Raw genomic sequence first — 27,333 nt, forward strand, 5'->3', positions numbered from 1 at the left:
TGGCTGAAACGATTTACGTTTCCCCCAACAGGCAAACAGGGAACAAGGATTCCCTTTTTTCCACATTCTCACAGATGCTTGTTTTACATTGTCTTTTTAATGATGGCCATTTTAACAAGTGTGAGGAGATGTCTTGTGGTTTGATTTGCATTTCTCTGATAGTGATGTTGAGTTCATCTTCTCATGTATCTGTTGGCCATTTGGATGTCTTCTTTGAAAAAATGTGTATTTACTTCCTTCCCTTTTTGAATCAGACTTTTTTTCGAAGTAGAGTTGATTTACAATATTGTGTTAATATTATGCCCTGTGTTATACGGTAAATCCTTGTTGCTTATCTATTTTATATATAGTCGTGTGTATCTTTTAATCCCGTACTCCTAATCCCTCCCGCCGCCCCCTCCCTTTCCCCTTTGGTAGTCATAAGTTTGTTTTCTATGATTGTGAGTCTGTTTCTGTCTTGTAGGTTCCCTTGTATTATAAAAATGTTGTATTTCCTTGTCAATCCCCTGTCCTCCTCCCTCCCTCCCCTTGTTCTATGCCCATATATACCACCGGGTGGGCAGAATTCTAAGAAGCCTCCAATGACCTATGACCTTGTCTAGTTCTCTCCCCTCGAGTGTGGACAGATCCTGGAACTCTGACACAGTCACTCCTGGGATTGGGTTATGTAAGCTGGTAAATTGACTTTGAGAAAGGGAGATTATTCTGGGTGAAACTAACCTGATCCGTTGATCCCTTAAAAGGGACTGGCTTCTTCAGAAAGAGGAGGTTTGGCATGGGAGAGACGTGATGCGTGAGAGGCCTTGGGGGAGAGCACGTGACAAGGACTGTCGGGTGACCCCTGGTTGCTGAGTGGCCCCTGGGTAAAAGCCTGCAAGCAGAGGTGGGGAGGGAGTTCAGTCTGACAATCGCAAGGAAATGAATTCTTCCAACCACCGTGTGAGCTTGAAAGAGGATCCTCAGCTGCAGAAAAGAACAAGGCCCAGCCTTGATTACAGCTTGATTGCAGCCTTGCGAGGCACTGAGCAGAGACCCCAGACTTCTGACCTTCAGGAACCATGAGGAAGCTATATCTGTGCTGTGTTTAAGCTGCTAAGTTTGTGGTAATTTGTTACATAGCAATGGAAAAAGAATGTAGCACCCCTTCCCGATGTGGAGGAAGTTTTACTTTTCGTCCTTCAACGTCTAAGTGACGGCAGCACCGACAATCCTGCATGTCTGATCTGAAGTCTTGGTCAGTGTAGATCCAGAGTTTTGAAAGATGAAACAGGTAAGCCAACCATCGTTTACACAACCTCAAGTGGTCTTCTTGGGTCTCCAGAGGCTCTGTTTTGAGGCTGAGGAGACAACAGCGGGGATTTCAGGCAACACAAAGGGAAGTTAGGTACCTTAGAAATTGGGAGAGAAAATATATTCTGTTCTGCGAGCCAGAGCATTATATTAAATTCAGAGCTCACACTTTTAGGAGGGGGAGAGACAAATTGAAATGCCACTGGGAGCTGGCGCCACACTGGTAATGGGCTGAAATCCATGTGTTGTAAAGGATGGTTGTAGGATGTGAGGACGTTTTCATTAGGGAAGAATCAACTTAGTGGGGGTGTGGCCATGATCTTCAGGCCATGAACATGGTATACCGGGAGACTGGCTCACTCTCAGAGATGGATGGAAAATACTTTGGGGAGCAACAAGCTCCCTGTCCAAGAGGCCGAACACCACAGGCTGGACAAAATCTTTCCAGAGAGAGACTTTATGTTTCATATGGGAGGTTGGGTGAGATCGGTGGTTTAGTTACATCAGAACCACCTGGAGAGCTTAGAAATACAGAGTCACTGGGTCTGGGAAGGATCCTGGGAATCTGCATTTTCTTTGGAACCACCTTAACCAAACTATCGACAGTTTGGGGGTAACTGAAGGAAGTATAAAACAGAGAGTGACTTGCAGATGCATTTGAAGGAGGATTCTGTTTAGTGCCCCGCAGATCCTAGCTGCCCTTGGGGTCCTGTAGGGGCATCTCCCTTCCTGGCCCTCCCCTTCCCCACCTGTTGGGGTCCTGTTCTTCTTGACTCCCAGGACGGCCCCAAAGGATCCTCATCTTGGACCCCAAAGCTTTACCTTCGCTTAGCTTAAGTTCCCCCCAAAGCAGATCCTGAGACATGGACTTGGGTACAGGTTGTTTATTTGGGAGGTGGTCCCAGGAAGTACAGTGAGAGGGGAAATGAGGCAGAGAAGGGATAAAAACCAATAAAAATGTGCAGTGAGAGAAGGCTGAGGAGGGAGTTGACTCATTCTGTGGCAGAGAAGAGAGGGAGATGGTGGGGGGAGGGAGAGAGACTGGCAACGGCCTGGAAAAGGTGTCAAGAAACAGATTTTGAAGGACCTTAAATGCCCAGCTAAATTTGGATTTTCATCTAGAGGTGATACAAGGCCAACAGAAGCTGTTTTTCCTTGGGAAGCGTGCTAGAGCATGTCCTGCTCACTAAACACCCACCTCCCACCCCTGGAGTCATTCCATCCCCAGGTGGAGTCAGGTGATGTGAGCTCCTTTTCTCTCTCTTGTCCGTGTGTCTGGAGACAAAGGATGTGGAAATGATGGGCTACCAAGACAGAGGCAGCTTTGGGGAGGGCCTGTCTAGCGCTGGGTTGTGGCACGAGAGAGAAACAGACCCTTGTGCTGAGCCATTGTGATCCGAGGGTTTGCTTGTTGCTGTAACTTGGCCTATTCTATGCTGATTAATACAAGAAGGCATTGTGAAAGCCGTAAGCAGGGATGCGGCACTCAATACCTTTCGTTCTCCACCATCCTCTGACACCGGCATTGAGATCCCAACTTTATAGACATAGAACTGAAGAGCGGAAAAGTGAGGGCATTCACCTGATGTCAACACAGCTGGCAGGTGACAGAACAGCGGCTCAAACCCAGCTCTGTCTGATTCCAAAACTTTTTCACTTCATAGGCTTCCTCAACGTCTGGCATGAGCGCCACTGACAGAAAGCAAGATAATTTCGGTGATACGTGGAAGAAAAAGTTAAGTTTAATTAGTTTTGAATTTATTTGAAGGCATATTGGAATAAGTATGTAATCGGTACATCAAACCAGTGATTTCATGGCTGTTGTTTCAAATAAGAAAGAGGAGAAATTTTTGTCCCAAAGTGAGTTGGTTTAATGTTAGAAAGGTTAATTAAAAAAATAGTAGCGGTATATGTGGATCCAGCAAACGGTGATGATGGTTTGGAGGCACTAAGGGTACAGGCAGCCCTGGACTGCGCTGCATCTAGAGATACCCTGGTTTGCTCTTCAGGAAAAGAACTGAGCTTGGTGCACAGGAGGCGGAGTCCTGTGTGCTTTCGCCTGACCCACACTCCGCCCAGGGGCCTCTCAATGGATCACAAACGCTCTCTCTTGGATAAAACACTAAAGTCTTTAAGTTTCTGGAAACCCGAGGTGTGTGAAAACAAGGAGAGGGAACAGGGGGAGCCCTTCACGGCTGCCTGTCTGTCTCGGGAGCAGCCTTGATGAAGGCCCCTCAACGCGGTTTTTCTCCTTGGCTAATACCGGACACACTGTTCCCGATTTTGATTCTTGGGGTAAAATGTTTCACATTTAAAAAACACAAATATTTATTTTCTTTCCTCAATGTATATACTCAACTTCCAGGTCTCCTCCCCACCAAGCCCCCATTCTCACTATGGAATGTTAAAGCTGCCCCTTTGGGGGGAACCCATCTCTGTTCCTGAAAACTTACCTGTAGCATGTTTCTGTGGCTCTGTTAATGAGCGAAGTGACACAGAAAAGGCACTTCTGTTCCTCTGAGGAGCCCATAGACCTGCCATTCAGAGACAGAGCTGAAAGAGCTGTTTCATGGGCCCAGCTGCTGCCCCGGCCAAGAGGGCTTTGTACCCTGAGCTCCGGACACAGCTCTGTCCGCTGGGGAGAGGGGTGGTGGGCTAGGAGACTCCAGCTCACGTTCTGCTCGTCCACCTTCAGCAGGGGAGTGGGGGGCGGGCACCGTGCCTCTCTAGCCACTGGTCACCATCACCTACCCCAGGCTGACCTTTGATGGTTAACATGGAAATGGACCCAGTTCGTCATTACTTCCTTCTTTTAATTCATTTCTTCATTTGCTCACCAGATACCCTGTGATAGGCACCAAGCTGGGTCCGTGGGGTTTACTGGTCATGAGACAGACAAGCCCCCTGCTGGGAGGGAGCTGATATCCTCTGGGGCAAGGGTGGGGGTGGGGGCCAGATACCACATTCATAACACAATTTGGGGAAGTGATAAGGGCCACAGTGACCACACCCTGTGGCATCTCTGGAGAAGAGAATTAGACTTTCAAGTTGCAGAGAAGAAAAGAAATCCATTTCCACTGGTGTTTGGAACTGGGGAGGGTTGTGAACTGTGAAAAAATGAAACGAAAATGGGAAAAGTCAGAGGGAAATGCTTTTAACTTCCTCGCTCTCTAAATAGGGGCAAAGGGGAATGAGACCTGATTTCTAAGCTTGGCTCTGCCCCTAAACAGGCAGGGTGGCTTCAGGCAAGTCACGAACCTCTCTGGGCCTCAGTTTCCTCATCTGACAAATGGGCTAATAGAGTTGGATCTGCTGACCTCACCGGTTTGTGGCGGGAACAAAGGAGACAGAGCGATAGAGCGAGTGACTGTGCCGTGTCACGCGTGGAAGGGACTGTTATCATTATCACCGCTGAAGATTGTGACAATATTTGTTGGGTCAGCTTTGCCCGGCAATCACTTTTTAAAAAGCATCTGGGGGCTTCCCTGGTGGCGCAGTGGTTGAGAGTCCGCCTGCCGATGCAGGGGTCACAGGTTCGTGCCCCGGTGCGGGAAGATCCCACATGCCGCGGGGCGGCTGGGCCCGTGAGCCATGGCCGCTGAGCCTGCGCGTCCGGAGCCTGTGCTCCGCAATGGGAGAGGCCACAGCAGTGAGAGGCCCGCGTACCACAAAAAAAAAAAAAAAAAAAAAAAAAGCATCTGTACACTTCCTTTTATTGAGGTATAATTTATACAGAGTGAAGTCACGGGTCTTAAGTATTAGCGATTATACCCCCCCAAAGATGATAATCCTTCAATCCTCAATCTCCACTTGGTCCTCTCATCGACTCCTCACATGGTTCCAGCGAGGCAGGCAAGCCAAGAGCTACCATCCCCTTATCATCTTGTATGGCAACAAGCTGAGGCTCAGAGAGGCTAAGTCACCAGCTCCAGGTCACCCAGCTGGTGAGCAGCAGAAGTGAGTTTGAACGTGGTTCTCTCATATGGCCAAGCCCATGCTCTCTCTGCTCTATCCCATCAACTACTGGACCCAGATGCAATGGTGGGGACCCTTCCTGGTTATACTCCTTTACTTACAAGCCTTATTTTTGCCTCCTCTGTGCAGACCCTGGGCTGGTCCCAGACGCAGAGATGAATCAATCAGACACTTATCCACTCATGGGTGAAATGGTCAAGGCACGGAAGCACAGGGAGGGGGTCCTAACCCCAGGGGAGCTAGGGGAGAGGTGGGCATGGAGAAGGCCCCTCCACTAAGCTTTACCCATGCAAGCAGGGTGGCTGAGAATACTGGTTTGGGGCCCTTTCCTGGCACTGACACTGAGCTGCACTTTCGACAAGTTACTTCAAAACTGGTTTTCAGTTCCTCACCTGGGAAGTGGGAGTAATAATATCGGTTGCCCCACAGGGTTTGTCAAGAGAATTCAGTGAGATGGTTCGTATGAGTCTGCTCTTCCAATCAACCCCTCCCAGCGTTGACTGGAAGAGCAGATTTATATGAACCCAGTTTCCAGATGAGGAATCTGAGGCACAGAGAGGTGAGGTAACCTGCCTACAGTCACACAGGCAGTACAAAGCCAACCCAGGTCACCTGGCTCCTAAGTCTGAGCTTTCAACCATCTTTCCTACTGCCCCCCTCACATACTAGGGGCTCGGGTACATGTTCGCCCCGATACGACCTTGCAAGATGGTTAGGCAGAGAGTGATCAGGAGGAAAGGGCATTATGGGTAAGATGGTCCTGCGTATACAAAGGCTTGAGGAGAGCTCAGAATCCAGGCGTGGCTGGAGAGCAGGGAGTGTGTGGAGAGGCAGCGGACAGCCGAGGAGACGGGGGAGACTGGGGTTGGAACGGTAGGGGCGAGAAAAGCGTGGCTGCAGGATGAGGGTGTGGGCAGTGCTGGGGAGCGAGGCCGCTGGCCTCAGGTCTCCCTGGGCTTGGAGTGGCAACTTCGGGCCAGCGCAGGCTCCGGGCCCTGGAGGAGCCACCCTCCACCCACCAGAGATTTCCTGGATTCCAGCTGCAGCTCCTGCAGGCAAAGGAGCCCTTGTGGTCAGAGGGGCCTCCGGAGCCCAGGCCGGGAGGCTCCCTCCCTCCCTGGCACACACACCTCCATTCAGCCCGGCCCCGCCCCCCCAAGGGGGCCGCCCCACGTCAGTGGGGGGCCGTCTGCGCAGGCAGTGAGCTTGATAAGACCTGGACCCCACTGGTCCCCACCACTGTGCCTGCGCTGCCAGAATCATGAGGGTTCTCTGTGGCCTCTGCCTCGTGCTCTGCGGCCTGCTGCTCCTCCAGGTCCCACGCATACCTGGCCTTGCGCCCCTGTCCACAGGTGAGGGGGCCCACGTGAGGTGGGGGACCCTGGGCACCGAGACAGACAGAGGCTAAGTGGGATCCAGGATGGGGAGAGGGGCAGGGAGGCAGGGGTGGCCTGCAGGCTGACCCAGGAGCAGACAGAGATGGTGACTGTCACAAGGGTAAGGGCAGGGTGACCCTGTCTGTTCTTTCCAGGGATGTGAATGGAGTTCTCTGAGCCTCTCTCTGGGCTTTGCAGCTCCCAGGCTGTCCTCAGGGCCCACGCAAACTGCAGGGCCCTCGGTCTTCTGGGTCACTGAGGGCAGACGCTACCCAGAGAGCCTGTTGACATCTGGGGCTGCAGCAGGCCCAGGGCTGAGCTCACGGCTCTCCAGTGAGTGCAGACGTGGGGGTGGCCAAGACGACATTCCCCCTTCCACCAGCCCTTCCAGCAGGTTCCCGATTGGCCTCCCCATGAGCTGTACCCCTCTGAGTTTCAGCCTTGGCCACAGGAATCCTAGAATGCCCAACTCCTCCTGTACAGATGGGGAAAAAGAGGCCAGAGAGGAGAGGACCCGTCTAAGACCACAGAGCAAGAAAGCCTCAGAGCCTCTGGGCTCCTGACCCACTGCCAGTTCCCTCACCCTCTCTGGGCCTCAGTTTACCCATTTGTAGCCTCAGCTAGTGGTGACTAGGGAGCCGGCTGCAAGGTGATTTCTGAGGTCCCTTGAGGACCTCTGATGCCCGGGCCTAGGGCACTGTGGCTGGGGGCTGGGACAGTCTCGCACACCTTGCCTTTCCTGATTCTTCTTCCTGCATCCCTGTTTGGGAGCAGCTCAGACTCAGTGTGGGACGGAGGGGGCTGGCCTTTGTACTAAGTCCCACCAGGCTGCAGGTCCAGGCCAGTGATAGCATCAGGCATTAGGCCTATTCTTCCCTCCAGATAGATGAGAAAAGGGAAGCTTCAAAGGTGCAATGATCTGCCCAGGGCCACAGGGTGGCTGAGCTGGGCTTCGGACCCCTGTCTACCTCACTCAGGCTCTGTGTACCACCCAGGACATGGAGCTGCCTCCCAGGCTGTCTGGGAAGACATCGCTCCTTGGGGGTGTGTCTTGGGGGCCCACTTGGTCAGGCTGCCAAGGTGGCCACTGGGAACTCCTGCCTTTTTTCCTGCTCCTGGACACCAGCTGGCAGATGGACGCAAACTGGGTCCACTTTGCTGATTTGCTTTGATGCTCAGATGAAAGAGGCCATGTTGACAGGTGCTGCATTGGCTTTCAAGGCTGTGCCCACCCGAGGGCCCACCCTCAGGGCCCTCCTGCCCAGCCAGGGGAAAGAGCTGCTCCCTTGTTTGCGGTAGCCACTCTGGGCTGAAACCTGAGACATGAAGGCTGTCTTCTCCTTTGCTGCCCCCCGAACACCCTGCATGCCCAGCCCTGTGCTGGCACCCTACGTGCCCTTTTGCTTGTCCTCAAAGGATCCTGTAAGGAAGGGACCACCTGCTCATTGTACAGAAAGGAAACTGAGGCTCAGAGAGGTGAGGGCGCCATTCGAGCCTCTGTCTTTCCCGCGGGCCGAGCAACCTCTGGCAAGTTGCTTGCTCCGGTGTCCCCACGCTGATGATACGACCCAGCCGGCCTGGTTCACGTCTGGTCTACTCTGTCCGAGGCCTCAGGCCCAGACCTAAGTAGCTGCTGGTGCTCCGCTCCTTTGTCTTGAGTGGCTCTGGTCCATCCTCCTGACCTTTGCCGCCTCCCAGGGCACCTCTGTCGGACCCGGCCCATAGACCTGGTGTTCGTCGTCGACAGCTCACGCAGCGTGCGGCCAGTGGAGTTTGAGAAGGTGAAGGTGTTCCTGTCCCAGGTCATCGAGTCACTGGACGTGGGGCCCAATGCCACCCGCGTGGGCGTGGTCAACTACGCCAGCTCCGTGAAGCAGGAGTTCCCGCTGCGGGCCCACGGTTCCAAGGCCATGCTGCTGCAGGCCGTGCGCCGCATCCAGCCGCTGTCCACGGGCACCATGACAGGCCTGGCCATCCAGTTTGCCATCACCAAGGCCTTAAGCGATGCTGAGGGCGGTCGCCCCAGCTCGCCGGACATCAGCAAGGTGGGGACTCACGGCAATGTGGCAGCAGGTGACAGTGAAGAGCTAGGTTTTCAGTGCCAGGAGCCTAGGCCCCTGGAGGGGAAGAGATTGTGCAAGGCTGCTCCCCAGGGGCCCCAGAGTAATGATATTAAAAATAACGCTGCCCCTTCTGCGCTTCTTACCACGAATCGTCTCATGGGGGCCTCACCACACCCCCTTTATCCAGATGAAAGAACAGGGGCACAGGAAGGTGAGCTGTGACTCATGGAGCTGCATTTCTAACCCAGGCCTGTCAGACTACCAAGACCCAGGGTCTGGATGCCCAGGGTCAAGATGCCCAGGGTTGGGCATCTGGGCCAGGGGAGGGGAATCAGGAATCAGAAGCAGACCCAGGTCAGAAGGAGAAAAGCAGCTAAGGGGGCTGGATGCCGAGTCTCAGACTCCAGCAGAGCTGTGAGGACCCAACTTCAGGGCAGGCTCGGGCAGGGGGTGATGAGGGCCAGGCTCAGCACCAGGGTCCTCTTCTGTTGCCCTTTCTGGGGTACAGCACACAGGAGCCTTGTGGGAGGGGAAGGGTGTTTTCCTCTTAGGAAAGGGCAGGTAGGGAATGGAGGGAGAAAAGGCAGCATCTTCCTTCATTCCTTGGGCATCAATGTGGGAACAGCCTCCTTCCCAGGGCATGCGGGAGAAAACGTCCAGACCGGAGGAAAAACTGCCATTCCGTAGCCTCTGCCTCCCTCTGGTGGCCAAAGGGTAGAACTGTACGGTGTTGAGCACAGGTTTTTGGCCCGGCTGTCAGAGGCCCTCGTTTGACAGGGGAGACGAGGCTCTGCCCTCAGGCGGTCATGACCGAGGGAGGAGACATCCAGAGGCCATAGTCAGATGAGAGAACAGCTCAGCCACGTCTCTCAGTCAGAGAAAACCTGTTGCCTCCTCCGCTATCCAGGTTCTTTTCCCTAGGCCCTAACCCTGGTGTTGGTGAGGGGCCAGATCCCCCGCTGCCGACTAGCTGTGTGACCTGGGCTAGCCGCTCCGCCCTTCTGGGTCAACCTCCTCTTATGCCAACCATGCTGAGGGTTTACTGGAGGGCCAAGCGGCCCACACAGCGCGGGGAGGGAGGCCGGGTCCTCACACACGCCCCGCGTGTGTATCGCAGGTGGTCATCGTGGTGACGGACGGGAGGCCCCAGGACAGCGTGCGGGACGTGTCTGCGCGGGCCCGGGCCAGTGGCATCGAGCTGTTCGCCATCGGCGTAGGCCGCGTGGACAAGGCCACGCTGCAGCAGATCGCCAGCGAGCCGCTGGATGAGCACGTCGACTACGTGGAGAGCTACAGCGTCATCGAGAAGCTGTCCAAGAAGTTCCAGGAGGCCTTCTGCTGTGCGCGGGGCGGGGGATGGACCAGGCTGGGAGTGGTGCTGGGGGAGTGAGGTGGGGGGGGCGGGTACTGGTGTCTGGGCGGGGCCAGAAAAGGGGTGTGGCTGAGAGCGGCAGCGTGGGGGCGGGGCCTGGGCTGGAGGTACCCTATACGGGGGCAGGGACTGAGATAGAGCCAACATCGGGGGCGGGGCCAGGGCTCAGATCTGGGGGCTGTCCCCTGCCTAGGGTTAAGGGAGTTGGGGAAAGACGATACCAAAAAGAAGTCCTTTTCGTGGTAGAGTACTGGCAGAGACCAAGGGGCCAGAAGCCAGTAAGGGGAGGGCCTAAAAAAACCTGTGCTATTTGGACGGGGTGTGTGGGGGGAGTGTGTGTGGGGGGGGGGGCGGGGGGTAGAGGGGGTGGGGGTGTGTGGGGTGTGTGGGGTATTGGGGTGCCAGAGTCTTCTGCGATGTGGAAGGGTCTGAGGGGCCTGGGCATTGGGCAGGAGAAAGTTCAGAGTCTTTTGCAGACGAGAGGTGGGTCTTTGGCATGGGACTCGTCAGAAGGTGAGTAGGAGGAGGCGGGGCCGGTGCAAGGACTTCTCCCCGTTTGGGAAGCGGGCCTAGGAAGAGCATGAATCTGACTGTGAGAATTCGAGGCAGTAATGCACAGTCCAATGCTCAATATGTGGTATCTAACAAGTATTTGTTGAGAATCTTCTATGTGCTGTGTTCACTGCTGCATGTATTGTTCTAGACACTTGGAATACAAGAGTGAACAAAGGGGATTAAAGGCCCCGCCCCTTTGGCCTATACATTTTTAGCGGGAAGTTTTAGTTTATTATCAGCAATATCACCTTCTCCGGGGATGTCAGCACTGCTGCAGTGATTCTGGCCCTGGGCTGAGGGTCTGGGGCCCCATCCAGTCGGGGGCCTCAGTTTCCCTGAGCGTGTTGAGGGGCCATCCTTGCGGAGATGTCCGAGGCCCTGTGACCACGAGATTCTGAGTCTCCTCTTGTCCCCACAGTGGTGTCAGACCTGTGTGCCACAGGTGACCATGACTGTGAGCAGGTGTGCCTCAGCTCCCCGGGCTCCTATACCTGCGCCTGCCGCGAGGGCTTCACCCTGAACAGTGATGGCAAGACCTGCAATGGTCAGTGGGCCGGACACAGGCAAGCCTGGGGAGGGTGGGGGGCAGGGGACGGGGCCTTGGCCCCTCCCCAGGAAGCCCACCTGAGCCTCTCTGTACTTGGCCTCTGGACCAATCTGCAATAGATGTCTTCTAGAGCTTGGTGTCAGCAGAAATTCTCTTCTCACTACTGTCCCTCTTTCTGTCACAGTGGGTGGTAGGTTTAGTATGGTGGAAGGAGTTACATAGTCGAGTTCACATCTTGGTGCCACTACTTCTGAGCTGTGTGATTTAACAGCTTTCAGAACTTTGGGTTTCAATGCTGTAAAATGGGGGCCAGGAACTTAGGCTTCACAGAGGAAGTTTTGAGGACCAAATGGGATGATTCTCCGTACAGATCTTGGGTGTGGTGCGTACCCAGCCAGTGGCTGTGATGAATGACCATGAACTTAAGCATCACTCCCCTGCCTTCCTACCCTCCCCAGTCTGCAGTGGTGGAGGTGGCAGTTCGGCTACTGACCTGGTTTTCCTCATTGATGGATCCAAGAGTGTGCGGCCAGAGAACTTTGAGCTGGTGAAGAAGTTCATCAACCAGATTGTGGACACGCTGGATGTGTCGGACAAGCTGGCCCAAGTGGGGCTGGTGCAGTACTCAAGCTCTGTGCGCCAGGAGTTCCCGCTGGGCCGCTTCCACACCAAGAAGGACATCAAGGCAGCCGTGCGGAACATGTCCTACATGGAGAAGGGCACCATGACCGGGGCTGCCCTCAAGTACCTCATCGACAATTCCTTCAGTGTGTCCAGCGGGGCCAGGCCTGGTGCCCAGAAGGTGGGCATTGTCTTCACTGATGGTCGGAGCCAGGACTACATTAATGATGCTGCCAAGAAAGCCAAGGACCTTGGTAGGTGCTGTGTGGACCCTGAACACCACCAGTGGCCAGGGGTACACATGGAACAGCTCAACTATAGTTTATCTTATGTCTGTTCTGATGAGTGCTCTAAACCCAGATTCAATGTGAATGAGGAGAGATTGGTTTGTCTAGCTCTTTCTTATACTGATGAGAAAACTGAGGTCCCAGAAAAGTAAGTGGCTGGCTTGATGGTCCAACTTTTCTAGTTGAATGTTCCCAAGAACGTACCAACTGTTGGCAGGCAACCCCACTTTGGGACAAGCCTGAGTTTTATCACCTATTAAATGAGAATAATAATAACGACCAGATGGATGGTTATGCGGGTTACATGAGATTGCAAAGTTCCCAGTACAGTCAGTACAAGTCTGATATATGGTAGAAGCTCAGCAAATGTTGATTTCCTCAATCATTGTACCTGCAATTCCAGCATCTGCCGCCAGGAGGTGTCTACTGTTGATTGCCTGGGGATTCCCCAGGAGGCTCAGCTATGGCTGCCTGTCCCCATGGCCACTGCTACTCATCTTGTTCCCCTTGGCAGGCTTTAAGATGTTTGCTGTGGGTGTGGGCAATGCTGTGGAGGATGAGCTGAGGGAAATTGCCTCGGAGCCTGTGGCAGAGCACTATTTCTACACGGCTGACTTCAAGACCATCAACCAGATTGGCAAGAAGTTGCAGAAGAAGATCTGCGTGGGTGAGTGAGGCCAGAAATTGTGTTGATGGGAGGAGCAGGTGGGGCTCTGGGAGGTGTGTGTGTGTGTGTGTGTGTGTGTGTGTGTGTGTGTGTGTGTGTGTAACCATCCTGGACTGGATGTGGGTGGGGAAAACAGGATCTGGGGTGGCAACATGAGTTGGCAGAATCAGGAGGAAGGCTGGCCAGTCAGACTTTAACAACCAGCAAATGTATATTGAATGCTCTTACACACGTGGCACTCTTCTCAGTGCTCTCCAAATATGAATCATTTAATCCTTTTTGGTAGGAATATTGTTATCTCCATTTTACAGACAGGAAAACCAAGGTCAGAGGGCATGGAACCACTTAATAACTGGAGGAGGCAGGATTTGAACTGTGCTTCCTCCCCTGATCCTCCCTGGTGACCTTGCCAGCTGATTCCCAGTGGTAGAGACTATGGATTCCAGAGCCAGACACGCCTGGGTTTGCATGTTTGTTCTGACACTAACTAGCTGTTGGCCATAGGCAAGTTGTTTTCCTTGTCAAGTTCTTCATTTGTAAAATGGGGTTAATGACTCCAACCCCAAAGAATCGGGGTGAGGAGTCACCAAGATGACCTAGACGCCCCTGATGACAGTGTCCTATGCATAGTAGGTGACCAGCGTGGGGATGCTAATATTGGAGTTCTTTATCAGGGCTTTGAGGGAGCAGGAAGACATTCAGGGGTCGCCCCCTCCATCATTCCTAGGAGCTCTGTCTTAAGACTTTCACATGTCTCTCTGCCTTCTTGCATCTCCTAGGCCCCACACTAGCCCATGACAGCCTAGTCCTGGCCCTGGGCAGTGACCACCCGCCTCCCCGGCAGGCAACCGCTCACCATCCTTTTTCTCTTTCCCCACTTTCTGTCCACCCCAGAGGAAGACCTGTGTGCCTGTGAGTCCATCGTGAAATTCCAGATCAAAGTGGAGGGGCTGCTGCAGGCCCTGACCAGGAAGCATATCCTTTCCCAGAGGCTGCTGCAGGAAGGGGGAGGGGGAGGGGGAGGGGGAGGGGGAGGGGGAGGGGAGGGGAGGGGAGGAGAGGCAAGGGGAGAGCTCTGTGGGGAGAGGAGAAAGCCGTGCCCCTTGTGTGCCCCTTGTGTGGTGTGAACAGGGCAGGCTCCTCCTTGCCTGCCTCCTGCTGAAGACAGGCTGGATCCTGGCCAGGTAGGCTGGCCCCAGCTTTGCTACTGACCCTGCCAAAGCAAAGGCAGGAACCAAGCTCTAGACTGGACACCCACAGAGTCCTGGACACGCTCAGGAAAACATGGTGCCCACGGACTTCCATTGCTCAAGCTCTCGGTGTCATGACTACCCACCAGTCTCCATGCAGATGGGGCTGGACCCCAGCTCCCCTGGCTCAGGCAGGACTAGGTGGGGACCCAGCAGGCCTAAACCTGCAACCGGACAGGGCTGGGCTTTCCGGGCTCTCTGTGACTGCTTGCTTGTTTTTGAAAAGCACCATTCTGAGGGATGTGGATGGATAAGCTTTGACATTGGGGAGAACACATGCTATGAGGGGGAAGTGAGAGAGAGAAAGTCCTGGAAGGGGGGCCCTGAGTGCAGGTGCCACCCCATCACTACCCTGCTCTGGCCAACCTGCACATCTCCTTAACTCCCAGTCCACTGGAAGCTGTGAGTAAGCGGCTGGCCATCCTGGAGAACAGAATCGTCTAAGGCTACCTGTCCCCCATGACCTCTCCATCTCCCTGCCCCCCAGTGCAGCTCACAGATCCCAGAGTGTGTCCCCTAGAGCTGAGTTTAGTCTAGCTTTGCCATTTCAGCGAGGGGGGCTTGGGGAAGGTGGGGCCCTGGGGCGGCACCGGGTCTCTCCCTCTCCCACCCTGTGAGACTGGGGGGAGTGCGTGTTTGAGTGTGTGTGCAGGGAGTGTGTGCATGTTTGGGAGTGTGTGTGTGAGTGTGTGTCTGTGTGTGTGTGTGCGCCTGAGGCTGGGTGTGTGTCTGAGAGCATGAGTGAGAACACAGGGGTGAGTGTGGGAGGAACTGCGTTTGCATTTTTTTAATCAAAAGCTTAATATATTCCCATATTTTTTAGTTCACCCTTTCTTGACTGAGAGTGCTGTAATCTCTTTTCTGATTTCTCTATTCCCCTTCAAAAAACCATTAAATGTGACTTAACTTAAGCACTGAATGGGGCCAGTGGCAGTGTGGTTATTTGGGGAGCTTACGTTTGTTCTGCCTTTTCAGTTACAAATTCCTTGATGAGGTCTCATTTCATCCTCCCAGCAACCTTACCCAGAACAGACTTGAGTCGTCCCCATTTCACAGATGGGAAAGCTGAGTTCCTCCTGAGTGATAAGATGACTTGCTCGGCAGTGAGTCAGTTGGAGAGACAGGGCTGGAATCCAGGACTGTGAGACATCAAAAGAAAAAGGCACCAGATAGGGCCATCCACCATTCATTCATTCATTCAGTCATGCAGACAGCAAACACAGAGCACGCGCCCTGTGTCAGGCGGTGGGGAGATGGTGGCCTATGGGAGAGATACTGTCCCATTTCTTAAGGGACTTCAGTTGAGCAGGGTACCCTGTCACCCTCAACCCAGCTGGAGGAAAAGAGAGACGGTTTGGATTGTACCAGGAGCCCTGGGGTGAGTGCGTGTGTGCATGTACGGTGAGGTTGGTGAGGAGCCTGGGCTGGCCCATCGCCCCTGCCCGGCCCTTCACCCCCTTGGAGTCTCCTCTGTTGCCTCCTGGTGCATCAGCAGCCTCGGTCCCACCCCCAACACAGACAGCTGCAGCCCCTGCCTCAGGGACAGAGCAAAGAAAGTCTTTGATCCCCATGTCCCCCTGACCCTGTCCCAGGCCCCTCTGGAGTCTCTATCCCGCGCCTCCCAGAGGGGGAGCTTGGCTGATTTTCGGAACCCATTCTGGTTTAGTGGAGCATTTTTAGCGTAAGAACTAGATTCACACCTGAGAGCACGTAAAAGGCTTTTATAAGAAGCTCAGACCATCCTGAAAGATCTTCCTTAGAGGCAGTTCAAGGAGGTAGAATAACACCACCAGCAACACCCAGGAGCCAACCTGGGAGTTGGTAAAACAGCACAACCTCATAAGAGCAACGTAAAAGTCACACAACCGTGCACAGCTTTCAGCCAGCCCTTTCTCTGTGCCAGGCCCTGGATGAGGGGTTTTTCTGCTGTCCAAAGAGGCACCTTGTCGCGGCCCCTGTGGCAATTGCTCAGCCCGCACTTCCTGTCTTCTGAGATTATCCCCACTACCGACCCCCTACCCCACCCTACCCCTCCATGGGGGAGGGGTACCAGGGCCATGTGGGTGCAGGGTAACCCTGCCTCCTGGACTCAGCTGATTGGTTAAAGGGGGTCACATGACCGAAGTTCAGCCAATCAGTGTCTCTCTTCTGGGAATTTGGACCTGAGGGCCCTAAGTACTTGGCTGCTGGTGCTGGAGCTGGGCGGTCTCTCTCTTCTTCCAGATGTGCCCATGGCTTTCTAGTCCAAGGCTGTTTCAGTGACACTGCTGTGTAACGAAGCACCCCAAAACTTAGTGGCTTGAAACAGCCACGTGTTATTGTGCGATTCTATGGTTGACCGGGCTCGGGCGGCTGCTTCTTGTGCTTCTGCCTGGGGCTGCGGTGGTCTGGGTCCCAAGCGGGCTGGAGGGTGTCCTGCTCACATGAGTGCTGCCTTGGCGAGGACACTAGCCAGACTGGGTCCCTGACTCTGTCTCCGTCTCTGTCTCTCTCTCCATGTAGTCTCAGGGCCTTACTTTCTCCACGCGGGGGTCTCCAGCAGGGGAACTGGACTTCTTACATGGCAGCTCAGGGCTTCCAGAAGCTTCTGAGGCCCCAAATGGGCGCTGCATGTCTTTCACCATATTTTGTTGATCAAAGCAGTTATAGCCCAGCTCAGATTCAAGGGGTGGGAGATAAACTTCACCTCTCCTCCATGAGGGGACAGTGACAAGGAATTTGTGGCCATCTCTAATCTACCACCTGGGGTCATTCCCTGGTCCCCCTGGGCCTGGCTACACTCCCTGCCTGGCCATGCATGAGACACCCAGGAAACCTCAGCAACGTTAAACACGGTCAAGTCAGTTTCTGTTTCAGGCAATGCAAAAGCACTGACTTGGCTGTCCCCTCACCTGTATTTCCCCCCACCCATGTGTGGGCTTGATGTCCTGGTTCTCAGCTTTCAATTCTGGGAAGTGGCTGGAGCATCCTGGCTTCTAGCTCCTCAGCTGCCTGGTAACTTGGCAGGGCCTTTCACCTGAGTCCCGCAGGCTGCATGCCTGGAAAAGAACTACCGGCCCCGCCCCAAGGGGGATTGCAGGGGGTGACTGAGGAGCGAATGGGAAGCACTTAGCACAGTGCTCACCCACACTTTGCATCCAGCGTGGAGCTGGCAACACTGGTGCCATCTGGGGGAGGGTTTCCTGGCCTCAGGGACACACCCACACCTGTCAGTTCCTCAACACGTCCTTTGCTCCCATCTGGTACTGGCGTCCCTCGAGATACCGCAGCCACCTGGCGTCCAGTGGCTGTACCACCTGGGGCACCTGGTACCTGCTGGGAGGCCACCCCAGAGGGCGCAACGCAGCTCCCTGTAAGCCATCTGCTCCTCAGCAGGGAGCTCCGCCGCCCCGTGTCATGGTAACAGGTGCCCATCCCCTGGCCCCTCCAGGAGGCTAAGATGAGGACAGCTTTCCCTGTGCTTCGAGCAGCGCCAGCCTGGGTGCCAGGGCTCAGGAGGCAAGGCGGGAAGGCTATACAAGCCTGCAGACTTCTGGGGACAGCAGCCAGCTCCATCACATGGTCACATGGCAACCGTTTGTACTGCACCAATGCCAGGCCCTCTTCTGGGCACGAGAGATAGAGGAGAGAACGAAATAGACCGAGGTCCCTGTGTTCACGGGCTAACATTCCAGCTTCACGTATTCCTTTCTCTGGGAGCCTGGGAAAGTCATTCCACCTCCCTGCTGGCCTTAGTTCTTCATCTGTTAAATGGAGAGATGATCCAGAAACAAGGAGTAAATGAGGAGAAATCTCCAAAGAAGTGTGTGGTGTGCCCTCAAAGATCAAAAGCTGTTGACACTTCTTTGATGAAGTCAAAGAAAGAAAGCTAGCCAAGTGCCCGGGGGCACCTGTCTGGCCTGGCAGAGACCAGGCATCGGGCCTCGAGTTTCCAGGAAATTTCCCACAGGGAGGTGATAGCAGCCTCATCTTTGGAGTCACACAGCCCTGGTATGAGTCCTCTACGGCCCCCTTGCCTTGAACAAACTCCTTCACCCTCTGACCTCAGCTTCCTCAGCAGTAAAAGGGCAACAGCACCCTCCTTGCAGTGGTCGTCACCTAGACAGACAGAGGGCTTGGCGTGAGTGTGGCCAGCCCCACAGGGCTCCGTGGAGGAGACAGCAGAGGGGGATTTGCAGGGAGCAGCAGGGCTGCAATCGTAGGGGAAATCTGGAAAGTGAGGTGTGTGGGGAGGGAGCTAAAGAGGGGCACGTGGCTGGGGGCGGGGAAGGGAGCCGTGAGTCAGGCTGTGAGGCTCCAGGGACAGTTCTGGTCTTATTCCTCCCTCCTTCCCTATCTTCTTTCCTTCCTTCCACGTTGATTAAGCATCCCCAAAGGCCAAAACATACACCAGGCACTAGGGACAAAATGCTTAGTCTGGTGGGGCAGACAGACATTGGATAGAAAGTTGCAGTGAGAGCCCGGCTGTGATAACAGGATGGAGGAATTAGGGTGTCGACAAAAATAATCAATAAACAATCCATAATAAGAATAGAAACGAGTTTTATTTGACCCAAACTGAGGACTATAGCCCAGAAGACAGCCTCTCAGATTACTCTGTGGAACTGCTCTGGAGAAGCATGATTTTCAGCACAGTTTTATGTCTTATTAGAACAAAGAACATTAAACAAGTCGGGGATACATTCCTTCCAGGCTTCAAAAAAAACAGACCTGCACGTCCACAGCGAGTCAGCGTGGCCTTGGCATCTGGGAAAGGAGTCTTAACATCGAAGGAGGACCGGTACTGGAGTCCCAGGAAGAGGGGCATTTGATCTTTACTTTTCACATGGACATCCTTTACTTCTGGTCAACATGGCCTTTTCTTTAATCATTAAAGCAGATGTACAATATCTGATAAGCCAGAATGACTTCCCCAAACCCCAATATGTGAAAGTTTGTTTGATCAAGGGTGTGCCGCAGGGGCTTGTAACACAGTAATCAAGCCATGCAGAGGTAGGGAGGCATCCTGGAAGGTGGACCTAAGCATGGATCTGAAGCTGGTTTAAGAGGAAGGTGAAGGGAGGGGGTGGTGGAGAAGAGCACGTCAAGTGGCGGGAGCAGCACGTGCAAGGGCCCTGAGGCAGGAACGCATGTGGTCCTCCGAGGGTCTGCATGCAGCTCTATGTGGCAGGGAGCAGCAAGGATGTCCAAGACCAGATTGGACAGGGGCTTCATCCGCGCTGCGATGTGAAGCAGTGGAAGGGTTTTAAGTAAGGAGGTGAAAGGACCAGATTTCCCAATTAGCAATAAGACGCATGTTTCTTCCATAGACCCTTGGATGGAGTGTAAAGCAGGCTGTGAAGAGGCCTCAGCTGGGATGGGCAGGGACCAGATATCCATGTCACAGCCCCGAGCAGGGGCTGCGACCTTGACGCTGGCCCTGCTGGGTCAGGTGCCGGCAGCTGACCCGCCTGCCAGGGTGAGGCAGTGAGACCCGGGCTGGTTCCAGAGCCTTAGTTGCAGGGAGGGTTGAGAAGCTACTCCTGAGGGTGGCACTGAGGGCCCCGATGAAGCTCTCCAAAGACCCTAGGAGGCGGCATTAGTGTGATGCGTGTTCCACGTGATGGGACTTGTCCGAGTCAGTGGAAGAGCTGATTCCTCAGTTTACCTGATGCTAAGGGCTTTCTCAATAACAGCCCGTACTTAGCTCTGCTGCTGTGATTATGGATGTCAAGCCGGGGGCACGCAGTAGGTGCTCAGCAGACCCTAGTGGCCTCTCTCTCCCCTCTGCCACCCCCAGGCAGTCTGCAGCCTCTCATTCTGGCAGAGGGTGGACCTGGTCTTGGAAGAGCCTGAGGCTGGACCTCGGAGAGCAGAGGGGGCAGGGTTGGGCCCCAAAGGTGGGGACTGGTGGGGGCCAGGGAGGGAGTAAGGGCCTCCCCCAGGCAGGCTGGGGTTGGAGAAGGTGGCGACCACGGAGAAGGCACAGAGCCCAGTGCCAGGGAAGGGCCACAGAGTGAAGGCTGGGGGAGGCCACAGCTCAGAGGCTAGAACAGGTGGGCCTGAGGCTGCAGTTGGGCCTCCTGCCTGGTCAGGCCCCAGTCCAGGTTGAGCTGAGGTGGGTTGGTGATCCGGGGTCTCTGGGGCTGAACCTTAGGGTTTTCCATGAAAGCAACAAACCGAGCGGTGTGTGGACCCAGGACACAGGCATTTCTGCGGGGGGGGGGGGGGCGGGGGGTGGTGGGCGGGGAGGGTTGCTTCCTGTTTCTAGCACTCCTGCCTGATGGATTCCATGCCAGGAGGGAGAGTAAGACACAGCTGGTGGGAGAAACAGCGTGATCAACCACCCGAAGCCTGGACCACAGGCACCGTGGGTCAGAATGGCGTGCGTTAGGGCTCCTGGTTGCAAGTGACAGAAACTCCACACCAAGCAGCTTAAGCCTGAGAAGGGAGTTGATGGGCTCTGGTGACTGAAGGCGCTGGGGGACAGCGCTGGGCTCAGGCCTCCATCTCTCTCCACTCTTGACTCTGGTTTCCACCAGGACGGCCTCAGGCCCAGGCTGGTCCTCTCCTCCAGAAGGCCCCGCAGCTCCACGTTGACACCTGGCAACTCTAAGGTGTGGACATTCCCGTAATTCAGTCCCCTTGTCTCTGATTGGGTCCTGTGCTCATCCTTGAACAAGCATTGTGGCCAGGGGGATGAAAGGCTGGGACTGGCCAGCCTTGGGGGCTCTGCCTATCACTGGGTGATGGGTGGAGCCAGCTGCACGGGATTCTCTAGGTCTGAGAAGACTGATCAGTGGTTCTTTAGGGGGAGGGGTTGTTAGATGAGCTCTTAAGGGACCACGTCGTCAGTACCCAAGGAAGGCAGGGGCTGGCATCCTGGGATCTTTCAAACCCAAACGCCTACTGCTAGCTCATCTCAATTCTGCCCACAGCTACTCCAGGTCCCCTGCCATTTCCCCTTTCCATGCGATTTCCCCGTCTCTCTCTGCTTTAAGTTTGATTAACAGAAGGTTATAAACAAGTCCCTGAAAGAAGGAAAACTGCATCTCCCCAGGGCAGCTGCAGTCTTTTGGCAGCCGGCAAGTTACTTTGTTACCGATATTTTTTGATTTTTGTATAGATAAACAGGACTAAACTAATTAGGATTTTCTTTCTTTCTTTCTTTCCTCAGGTCTTGGAGGACAATGGGAGTCTCTTGGCCCCTAAGTGAATTGGTTACCAGGTTTCAATAAAGGGGTTTGTCTTTGTAATTACAGTTTATTAATGGATTTACAAGGGAGGGAAGATGGCAAAGTCCGCTAAGGGGTTTGTTTTGCATTTCTCCTCTTTTAATTACATGATTTTCTCCTGAACCAATGCGCTGTGAAATATGGCAGGGGGTGGGGAAGTCCCAGCACCCCATCTGTTCCAGATGCAGTTGCAGTTAATACAGGAGGAGGCAGGAGATGCTTAGAGGTCTCCTGCTACCGGCGCGTGGCTCCCTCCTCTCAGAGCTGCTGCGTGGTGGGGTGGGGGGAGAGGAGGAGGGGAGGGGGCTTGGCCACCATCAGGGTATGTTGACCTGGGGAGGGCAGAGCTCTGCCCAAGGGGGCATGGCAACCTTTGCATGTTTGGGGTCAGAATCAGATTTAGTTCACCCACTGAGTTACCTGTTTTTGGATCATCCACTAGGCGCTTGGTATGATAATATACACACGGTTTCGAATTCAAACTTCTTAGTGATCTTTTTAATATCAATACCTTTTTCTTTTTCACGAATGGGGAAATCAAGGTTGCCAGATATAAAGTATCACCCAGCCGGTAAGTGGCAGGGCTGGGATTTGAACTCTGGAATCTCCAGCTCCAAAGTTAGGGCCTTTTCCGGGACTTGCTCTCTCTGAGGTCCAGGCTCACTAGGATGAAAGGGGGTTCTAGTCCTTTCTCCACATTGCAGGTTAACTGGCTTTCCTGCCTTATCTTCAGACCACTCTGCATCCTGATACCAGAGTGATGGTCCTACAGTGCACATCTAATCAGGTTACACTCCCACTCAAGAACCTTCTCTGGCTCCCTATTATCTCCAAGATAAAATTCAAAGTAGTTGAACATTCTAGGTGCTGTATGGTCTGCTTGTTTCTCAGACTTGTTGGACAACAAATTTCCTACTATTCCCACTCAGCCTTTGTTGCTACGTGGGTGACCTAGTTTCCCCACTTGTGAAATGGACCCCTGATACTGGGCAAGAAGATCTCGAGAACTGTCTTGGACCTTGGAGTTAAGTGATTGTAGTGGGGCTGAAATCGCAGACCTGGGGCTGCTATGGCAGTATCTGGCCGCAGGATGGCACCATGAGCCCAGGAATGGGGTAGCCAGACTGGCTGGGGTCTGGGGTTCAGCAATCCTTACTGTGAGCTGGGCTAGTTCCATCACTGGTCACACTCAGTAGCAGCTAATCTAATCCCTTTAAACTGCCCCTCCCTCCTGTACACAGAGACTCCCAAGGAGGTTAGCGCCCACTCTCCAGGGAAGACCGTGGGTGCAAGTCTGCTCAGAGGTGGTTGTTATCTCCCCACTCCTATCACTTGCTCTGAGGTGCCCCGAGAAGGGCCTGGGCTGGAGCCACCTCTGGTCTCCCAGAGCCTGTCCAGGGCCTTTGCTGGACTAGGGGTGGCAGCTCAGACCTGAATGTTGGGGAAGGGTAGGGGCTAAGTAGGAGCACCCCCAGCAGGCATCTTCCTGTTCCCCTACCCTCTCTTGTTCCTTTGGGCAACGGTCAAGTCTTCTGTCCCCAAATCAGGATATAAGTGTCTTCAAACCAAAAATAACTGCAGCCTGGGGGCAAGGGGGTGCATATCAGAGACCCTGGAGTAGAGGTGACTGGGGGCCCCAAGACACCTCACAATCCAAGGAGCTGGTGTGAGTCCCTGACAGCACAGTGCTGTCCCCGCCGTGCTGTGTTGCTTGGGGCACGTGACCGCCGCTCTGGCTCTCAGTTTGCTCACCTAGGAAATGGGGAGAACAATTCTCACCTGGCTGGGTCGTGGAGACCGAAGGGAGACAGTGTGTGAGTGACGAATGCGGGGCAAGGGGCCCGAGGGGCTCAAGACAGAAGCTGTATCTTCATCAAGGTTTGGGTCCAAGAGCCCTGTCTCAGTCACAGGTCTCCCCCAGGGCTTCACGGAGGAGCTGCATCTCCTCACATCAAGAACGGTCCTTTCCTCCCTCATAGAAAACCTGCTAACAGGTCAGGACACATCCCCTCCCATGTCCCCCTCAGGTCCCCGGGGCCTGAAGTGGCTCCTTTCTGTCTGCCCCCCTCCTTGTAAAGTGTGAGCGGCTGCCCTACTCAGTGACGGGGCCCGTGGGGTCTGCAGGGGACGGCCTAGAGGGTGGCCACCCTGCCTGTGCCCGGACCTGGGTGTGAGGCTCCACACTTAGGCCCTGCGCGACTGTGGCACGTCCTCCGCGGCCCTGAGCCTCATTTCACGGATGACACCTCGGGCCGCGCCACGCCCGCAGGAGGGACATCAACCCTGGGAACTGAACTTAGAACCCTTAGCGCCCTAACGGCTTCCAAGGTACCCACCGGAGTACCGGGTGTGACTCTGCTCAGTCAGGCCCCAGAATGAGCTCAACTCTGCTTCCCAGGGCCTTGATAAGTATGTGTATTGAATGAAAGTGGGAAGGAATGAAGGCATCTGAGCCACTCAGAACATATCTGCTCCCTTGGTCCCCCTAGCCTTGTAGTGGTGATAAAAAATAATTTATAAACAGCGATTTATGGTATATTACAGTGCATATAGTAGATCTCTAGACTTACATGATACTTACATATACTTAATACTTATATATAACACATTATGACATTTAAATTAAAATAAATAATATGACCATGCAAGGAATATAGATATAACATATAAGTAAATATATTATTATACAATAATATACTTACAATATAACTGTAAATAGTATTTATAAATATAACTCTATGAATAGCTAACATACATCTGTCCTTACTATGGGCTAAGCCTTGTCCTAAGAGTGCTAACCTCGTTTATTCCTCACAACCACTTTGGGCGACAAGATTATCCCCATTGTACAGGTTGGGTAAATGAGGCTCAGAGAGCAGAAGGGACTTGCAGAAGCAAGTAGAGGCTCTGGGACTTGAACCCAGGCCTGTCTGGCCCCCATGATCCTTGAGTCTTCCTTCCTCCAGGAGAAAACCCCTACATAGGTTGGGGTCCTGGCCCCAGTGTTTCCGCCTCTGGACCCCAACCATTTTGGCCACATCCCCTCTTCAGTTTGGACTGGAACAGACTCCTTGCCTGGTCTTGCAGCCTCCACTCGCACCTGGAGGCCTCTCTGCCTGCCGCCTCCCTTCTCCCGCCCCCCCCTTGGTTGGCACAGCTGCTGCTTGGGCATGTGGCCACACTGGGGAAGGATTGGTATCAAATTTTCCCTTGCAGTTTCCTGCTTTCATTCCTGGCAGGAGCCCTTGGCCCATGGACAGCAATCCCTCCCAGCCTGTCTCCTGTGGTTGGTGCAGAGCCTGGAATTCTGTCCCAAGCCTGGGGGTAGCGGATGTGGTGAGCGCCCGTATAGACATCCCATTGGAGCCATCACGGCCTTTTGGTCCCTTCTCCCAGGGTCCTCCCTCCTGGGGTCTGTGGTCAGTGGGCCCCGTCCAGCTGCCACGGTGTTTCCCTTTCCAAGACCCAGCCTAGGGCGGCAGATGAGGGTGGGGCTTCCTCAGGAGAAAGAAACAGCTGCTGCCCTGGGCCAGGGCTGGGCTGGGAGAGGCCAGGCCACGTCCACTGCCCAGATGCCACCTTCTCCCCCTCCTCCTGGCCTCTCTAGCAGCAGCCCCGGGGTCTCCCAGGGAGTGGGGGTCTGGGAGGTGACTGCGGGTGCTGCGTGGACAAACATTAGTATTTCATATTTTACCAGTCATGTATTTATTTTAATGGGTATCAGAAGAAATACTCACACGCAATTAATGCATTAAACCCTTGATTTCACGGATGTTATTGCTCGGGGTGAGGCAAATTGAAAAAGGGAGGTCATTTCAAGTCAATTTAAAGGGACTGGTTGAATCAAAATCAATATCGGGGAGGTGGAGGGTGGAGGCGGCGAATGCACGGGGTGGGGGGGCAGGTCAGAGAAGCCACTGGAGCTCGGTAGGCACTGAGGAGGCCCACGAGCCAGAGCGAGATCCCTGGGGTCCAGCCTGGCTCTGCCGGTGGTGGGACGGGGAACCTTGGGCAGCTCACTGCACCTCGTGAGCCTCAGTTTCCTCTTCTGTAACGTGGGATGTGCATAGCAGCTCGCGGGTCAGTGGCCCCGGGGGTTGAAGCAGGTGAAGCGGGTGGAGGGCTGGCCCGGAGACGCGGCAGCAATGGATGGTGGCAGGGAAAGAGAGGGACACAGCTGGCAGGGACATGGGGTTCAGGTTTGTTTGCTGTTTGTTATAAAGAGAGAGAGACTTGAATATAACCAAATATGAATCAGGTGTGAAGGGGAGGGGACAATAGAGCTAGGGAGAAATAAATATAGATGGATAGATCGATAGACAGACAGACAGACAGACAGATAGAGAGATTAAAGCTGCCCCTCCCTCTTCCCCTGGACAGATTGAGGGGTGGGTGGGAGGGGCCTGACAGAGCATGTCTGAGCCCAGGTAGAGGGAGGGGACAATCTCCAGCTCTGGGAGGAGGAAGAGGAGGGCTGTGTGGGTGCCGGGGGCTTTGTATGTTTGGTGTCAGGAAATCTAGGGAGTTTCTGTTTTGAGGCTTGGGGTTTCTTTGGGCAGAGGAGTCAGCTCCCCTGCTGAGAAGGACAGGAGTGGGGAGGGGCTGAAACAGTCCCCTTGGTGATGAGGCCGTTGGGGGTGGGTGGGAACTGGGGGAGGCGCTGACTCCAGGAATCCCTCGGACCTTGTGGGGCTGTGTGAGCTGTGTGTTTGTGGGTTGGGTCACGCGCTGGGCTCTGGGTTGAACTGACCCTGAACCACTGCTCAGCCCATCCGCCCTGCTATTTGCACCCGAGTCACCCAACCTGTGGTCCCCGTGTGCCAGGAAACCCTCTGTGAGAGGAGGGCCCTAAAGCCCTGGGCCCAGGAGATGCACCAGCCTCCCAGCTGGTCCCCTCACTCCCATCCTGCTGCTGGAAGGTGCTTTCTAATATGTGAATTTTCCGGCCATGGCCCAGCTCAAGAACCTTCAGTGGCTCCTAACTGCCCGTGGGCTCAAGTTCAACGTTCTTGGCTTGGAATTCAAGGCTTCTCTGAGTCTGGCCCTGCCTCCTTGCAGGCTGTGTCTTCTCCCTGCTCCCCCCTGACACACCCACCCGGGTGCCGGGCCTGGGATCCAGCCACACTGAGCTCTTCCTCAGACGAGCCAGGCTCTTCTGTCCCTCCTTTCCTCTGCACATGCTGTACCTCTGCCCAGAATGCCCTTCCTCCTCTGCGGAGGCTGCTGCTGACTTTGGCCCTCCGTCCTGCAGTCCTCCCTGACTCCCCAGGGAGAGTGCTCCCTCCCCGGTGCTCCCTCGGGACTCCACCAGACCTCTGCCTGTGGTCATCCTCACTGGGCTGGAAGGGCCTTCGGGCATCAGTGACAGTCTTATCCCTCATAGTGTCTCCCTCCTGCACAAAGCAGTTCTAGGTTCATGCTGTAAATCAGCAAGAGAACAACTGGGTGGATGGATGGGTGGATGGATGGATGGGTGGATGGGTGGGTGGATAGATGATGGATGGGTGGATGGATGGACAGATGGATGGATTCACAAAGAGTTAGGAACCAAGAGAACTCCCGGAAAGGAGCCGGCAGAGAGCTCAGAGCCCAGCCTCAGATCCTGCCTCAGCTGATGTTTATTGACGGCCCACTGTGTGCCAGGCACACAGGTCTCATTCTAACCCTCATGCTATCCCCGCAGTTAGGGTCATCACTCCCATTTTACAGATGAGGAAACTGAGGCTGAGGGAGGCCCAAGTCAGGCATCTAGGAAGTGAGCAGACCACGGTCTGAGCTTCAGTTTCCAGGGCCCTTCCTGCGGGCCTGATGCCTGTGCCTGATGGAGCCTGTCAGTGTTGGTTATTTCATGTCCGCTTTGATTGGGGCACAAGGAAAACCACCTGCTGTGGAGCCAGACAGGCCTGGGTGGGAATTCTGGCCCTGTCACTGAACAGCTGGTGAATTGGACATGTCATATCATTGTGGAAACTCAGTTTTCTCATCTGAAAAATGGGGCTAATAACAGAGGCTCCCAGGGCTGTTGTGAGTGAGGACTACAGAAGACAGAGTGTGTGAAGTGCCCGTCACAGGTGAGGGGTGGGGGCTCTGAACACAGCCCCCCTTTGCCCACCTCC

The 27,333-nt window shown here is 54.4% G+C and overlaps 1 protein-coding gene across 1 annotated transcript; it reads left to right on the top strand.

The window, feature by feature from the left end:
* Window positions 1-6,526: 6,526 nt before the first annotated feature.
* Window positions 6,527-14,447, top strand: MATN1 (matrilin 1). Its single transcript, XM_059062954.2, has 8 exons — window positions 6,527-6,617; window positions 8,340-8,686; window positions 9,822-10,044; window positions 11,050-11,175; window positions 11,637-12,053; window positions 12,601-12,753; window positions 13,648-13,728; window positions 14,398-14,447. Exons 1-8 carry the CDS (start codon window positions 6,527-6,529, stop codon window positions 14,445-14,447), a joined length of 1,488 nt encoding a protein of 495 aa, XP_058918937.1.
* The last annotated feature ends 12,886 nt before the right edge of the window (window positions 14,448-27,333 follow it).

Source organism: Kogia breviceps, chromosome 1 (genome assembly GCF_026419965.1).
Source record: "Kogia breviceps isolate mKogBre1 chromosome 1, mKogBre1 haplotype 1, whole genome shotgun sequence".
In the NCBI taxonomy this organism is placed as follows: domain Eukaryota; kingdom Metazoa; phylum Chordata; class Mammalia; order Artiodactyla; family Physeteridae; genus Kogia; species Kogia breviceps.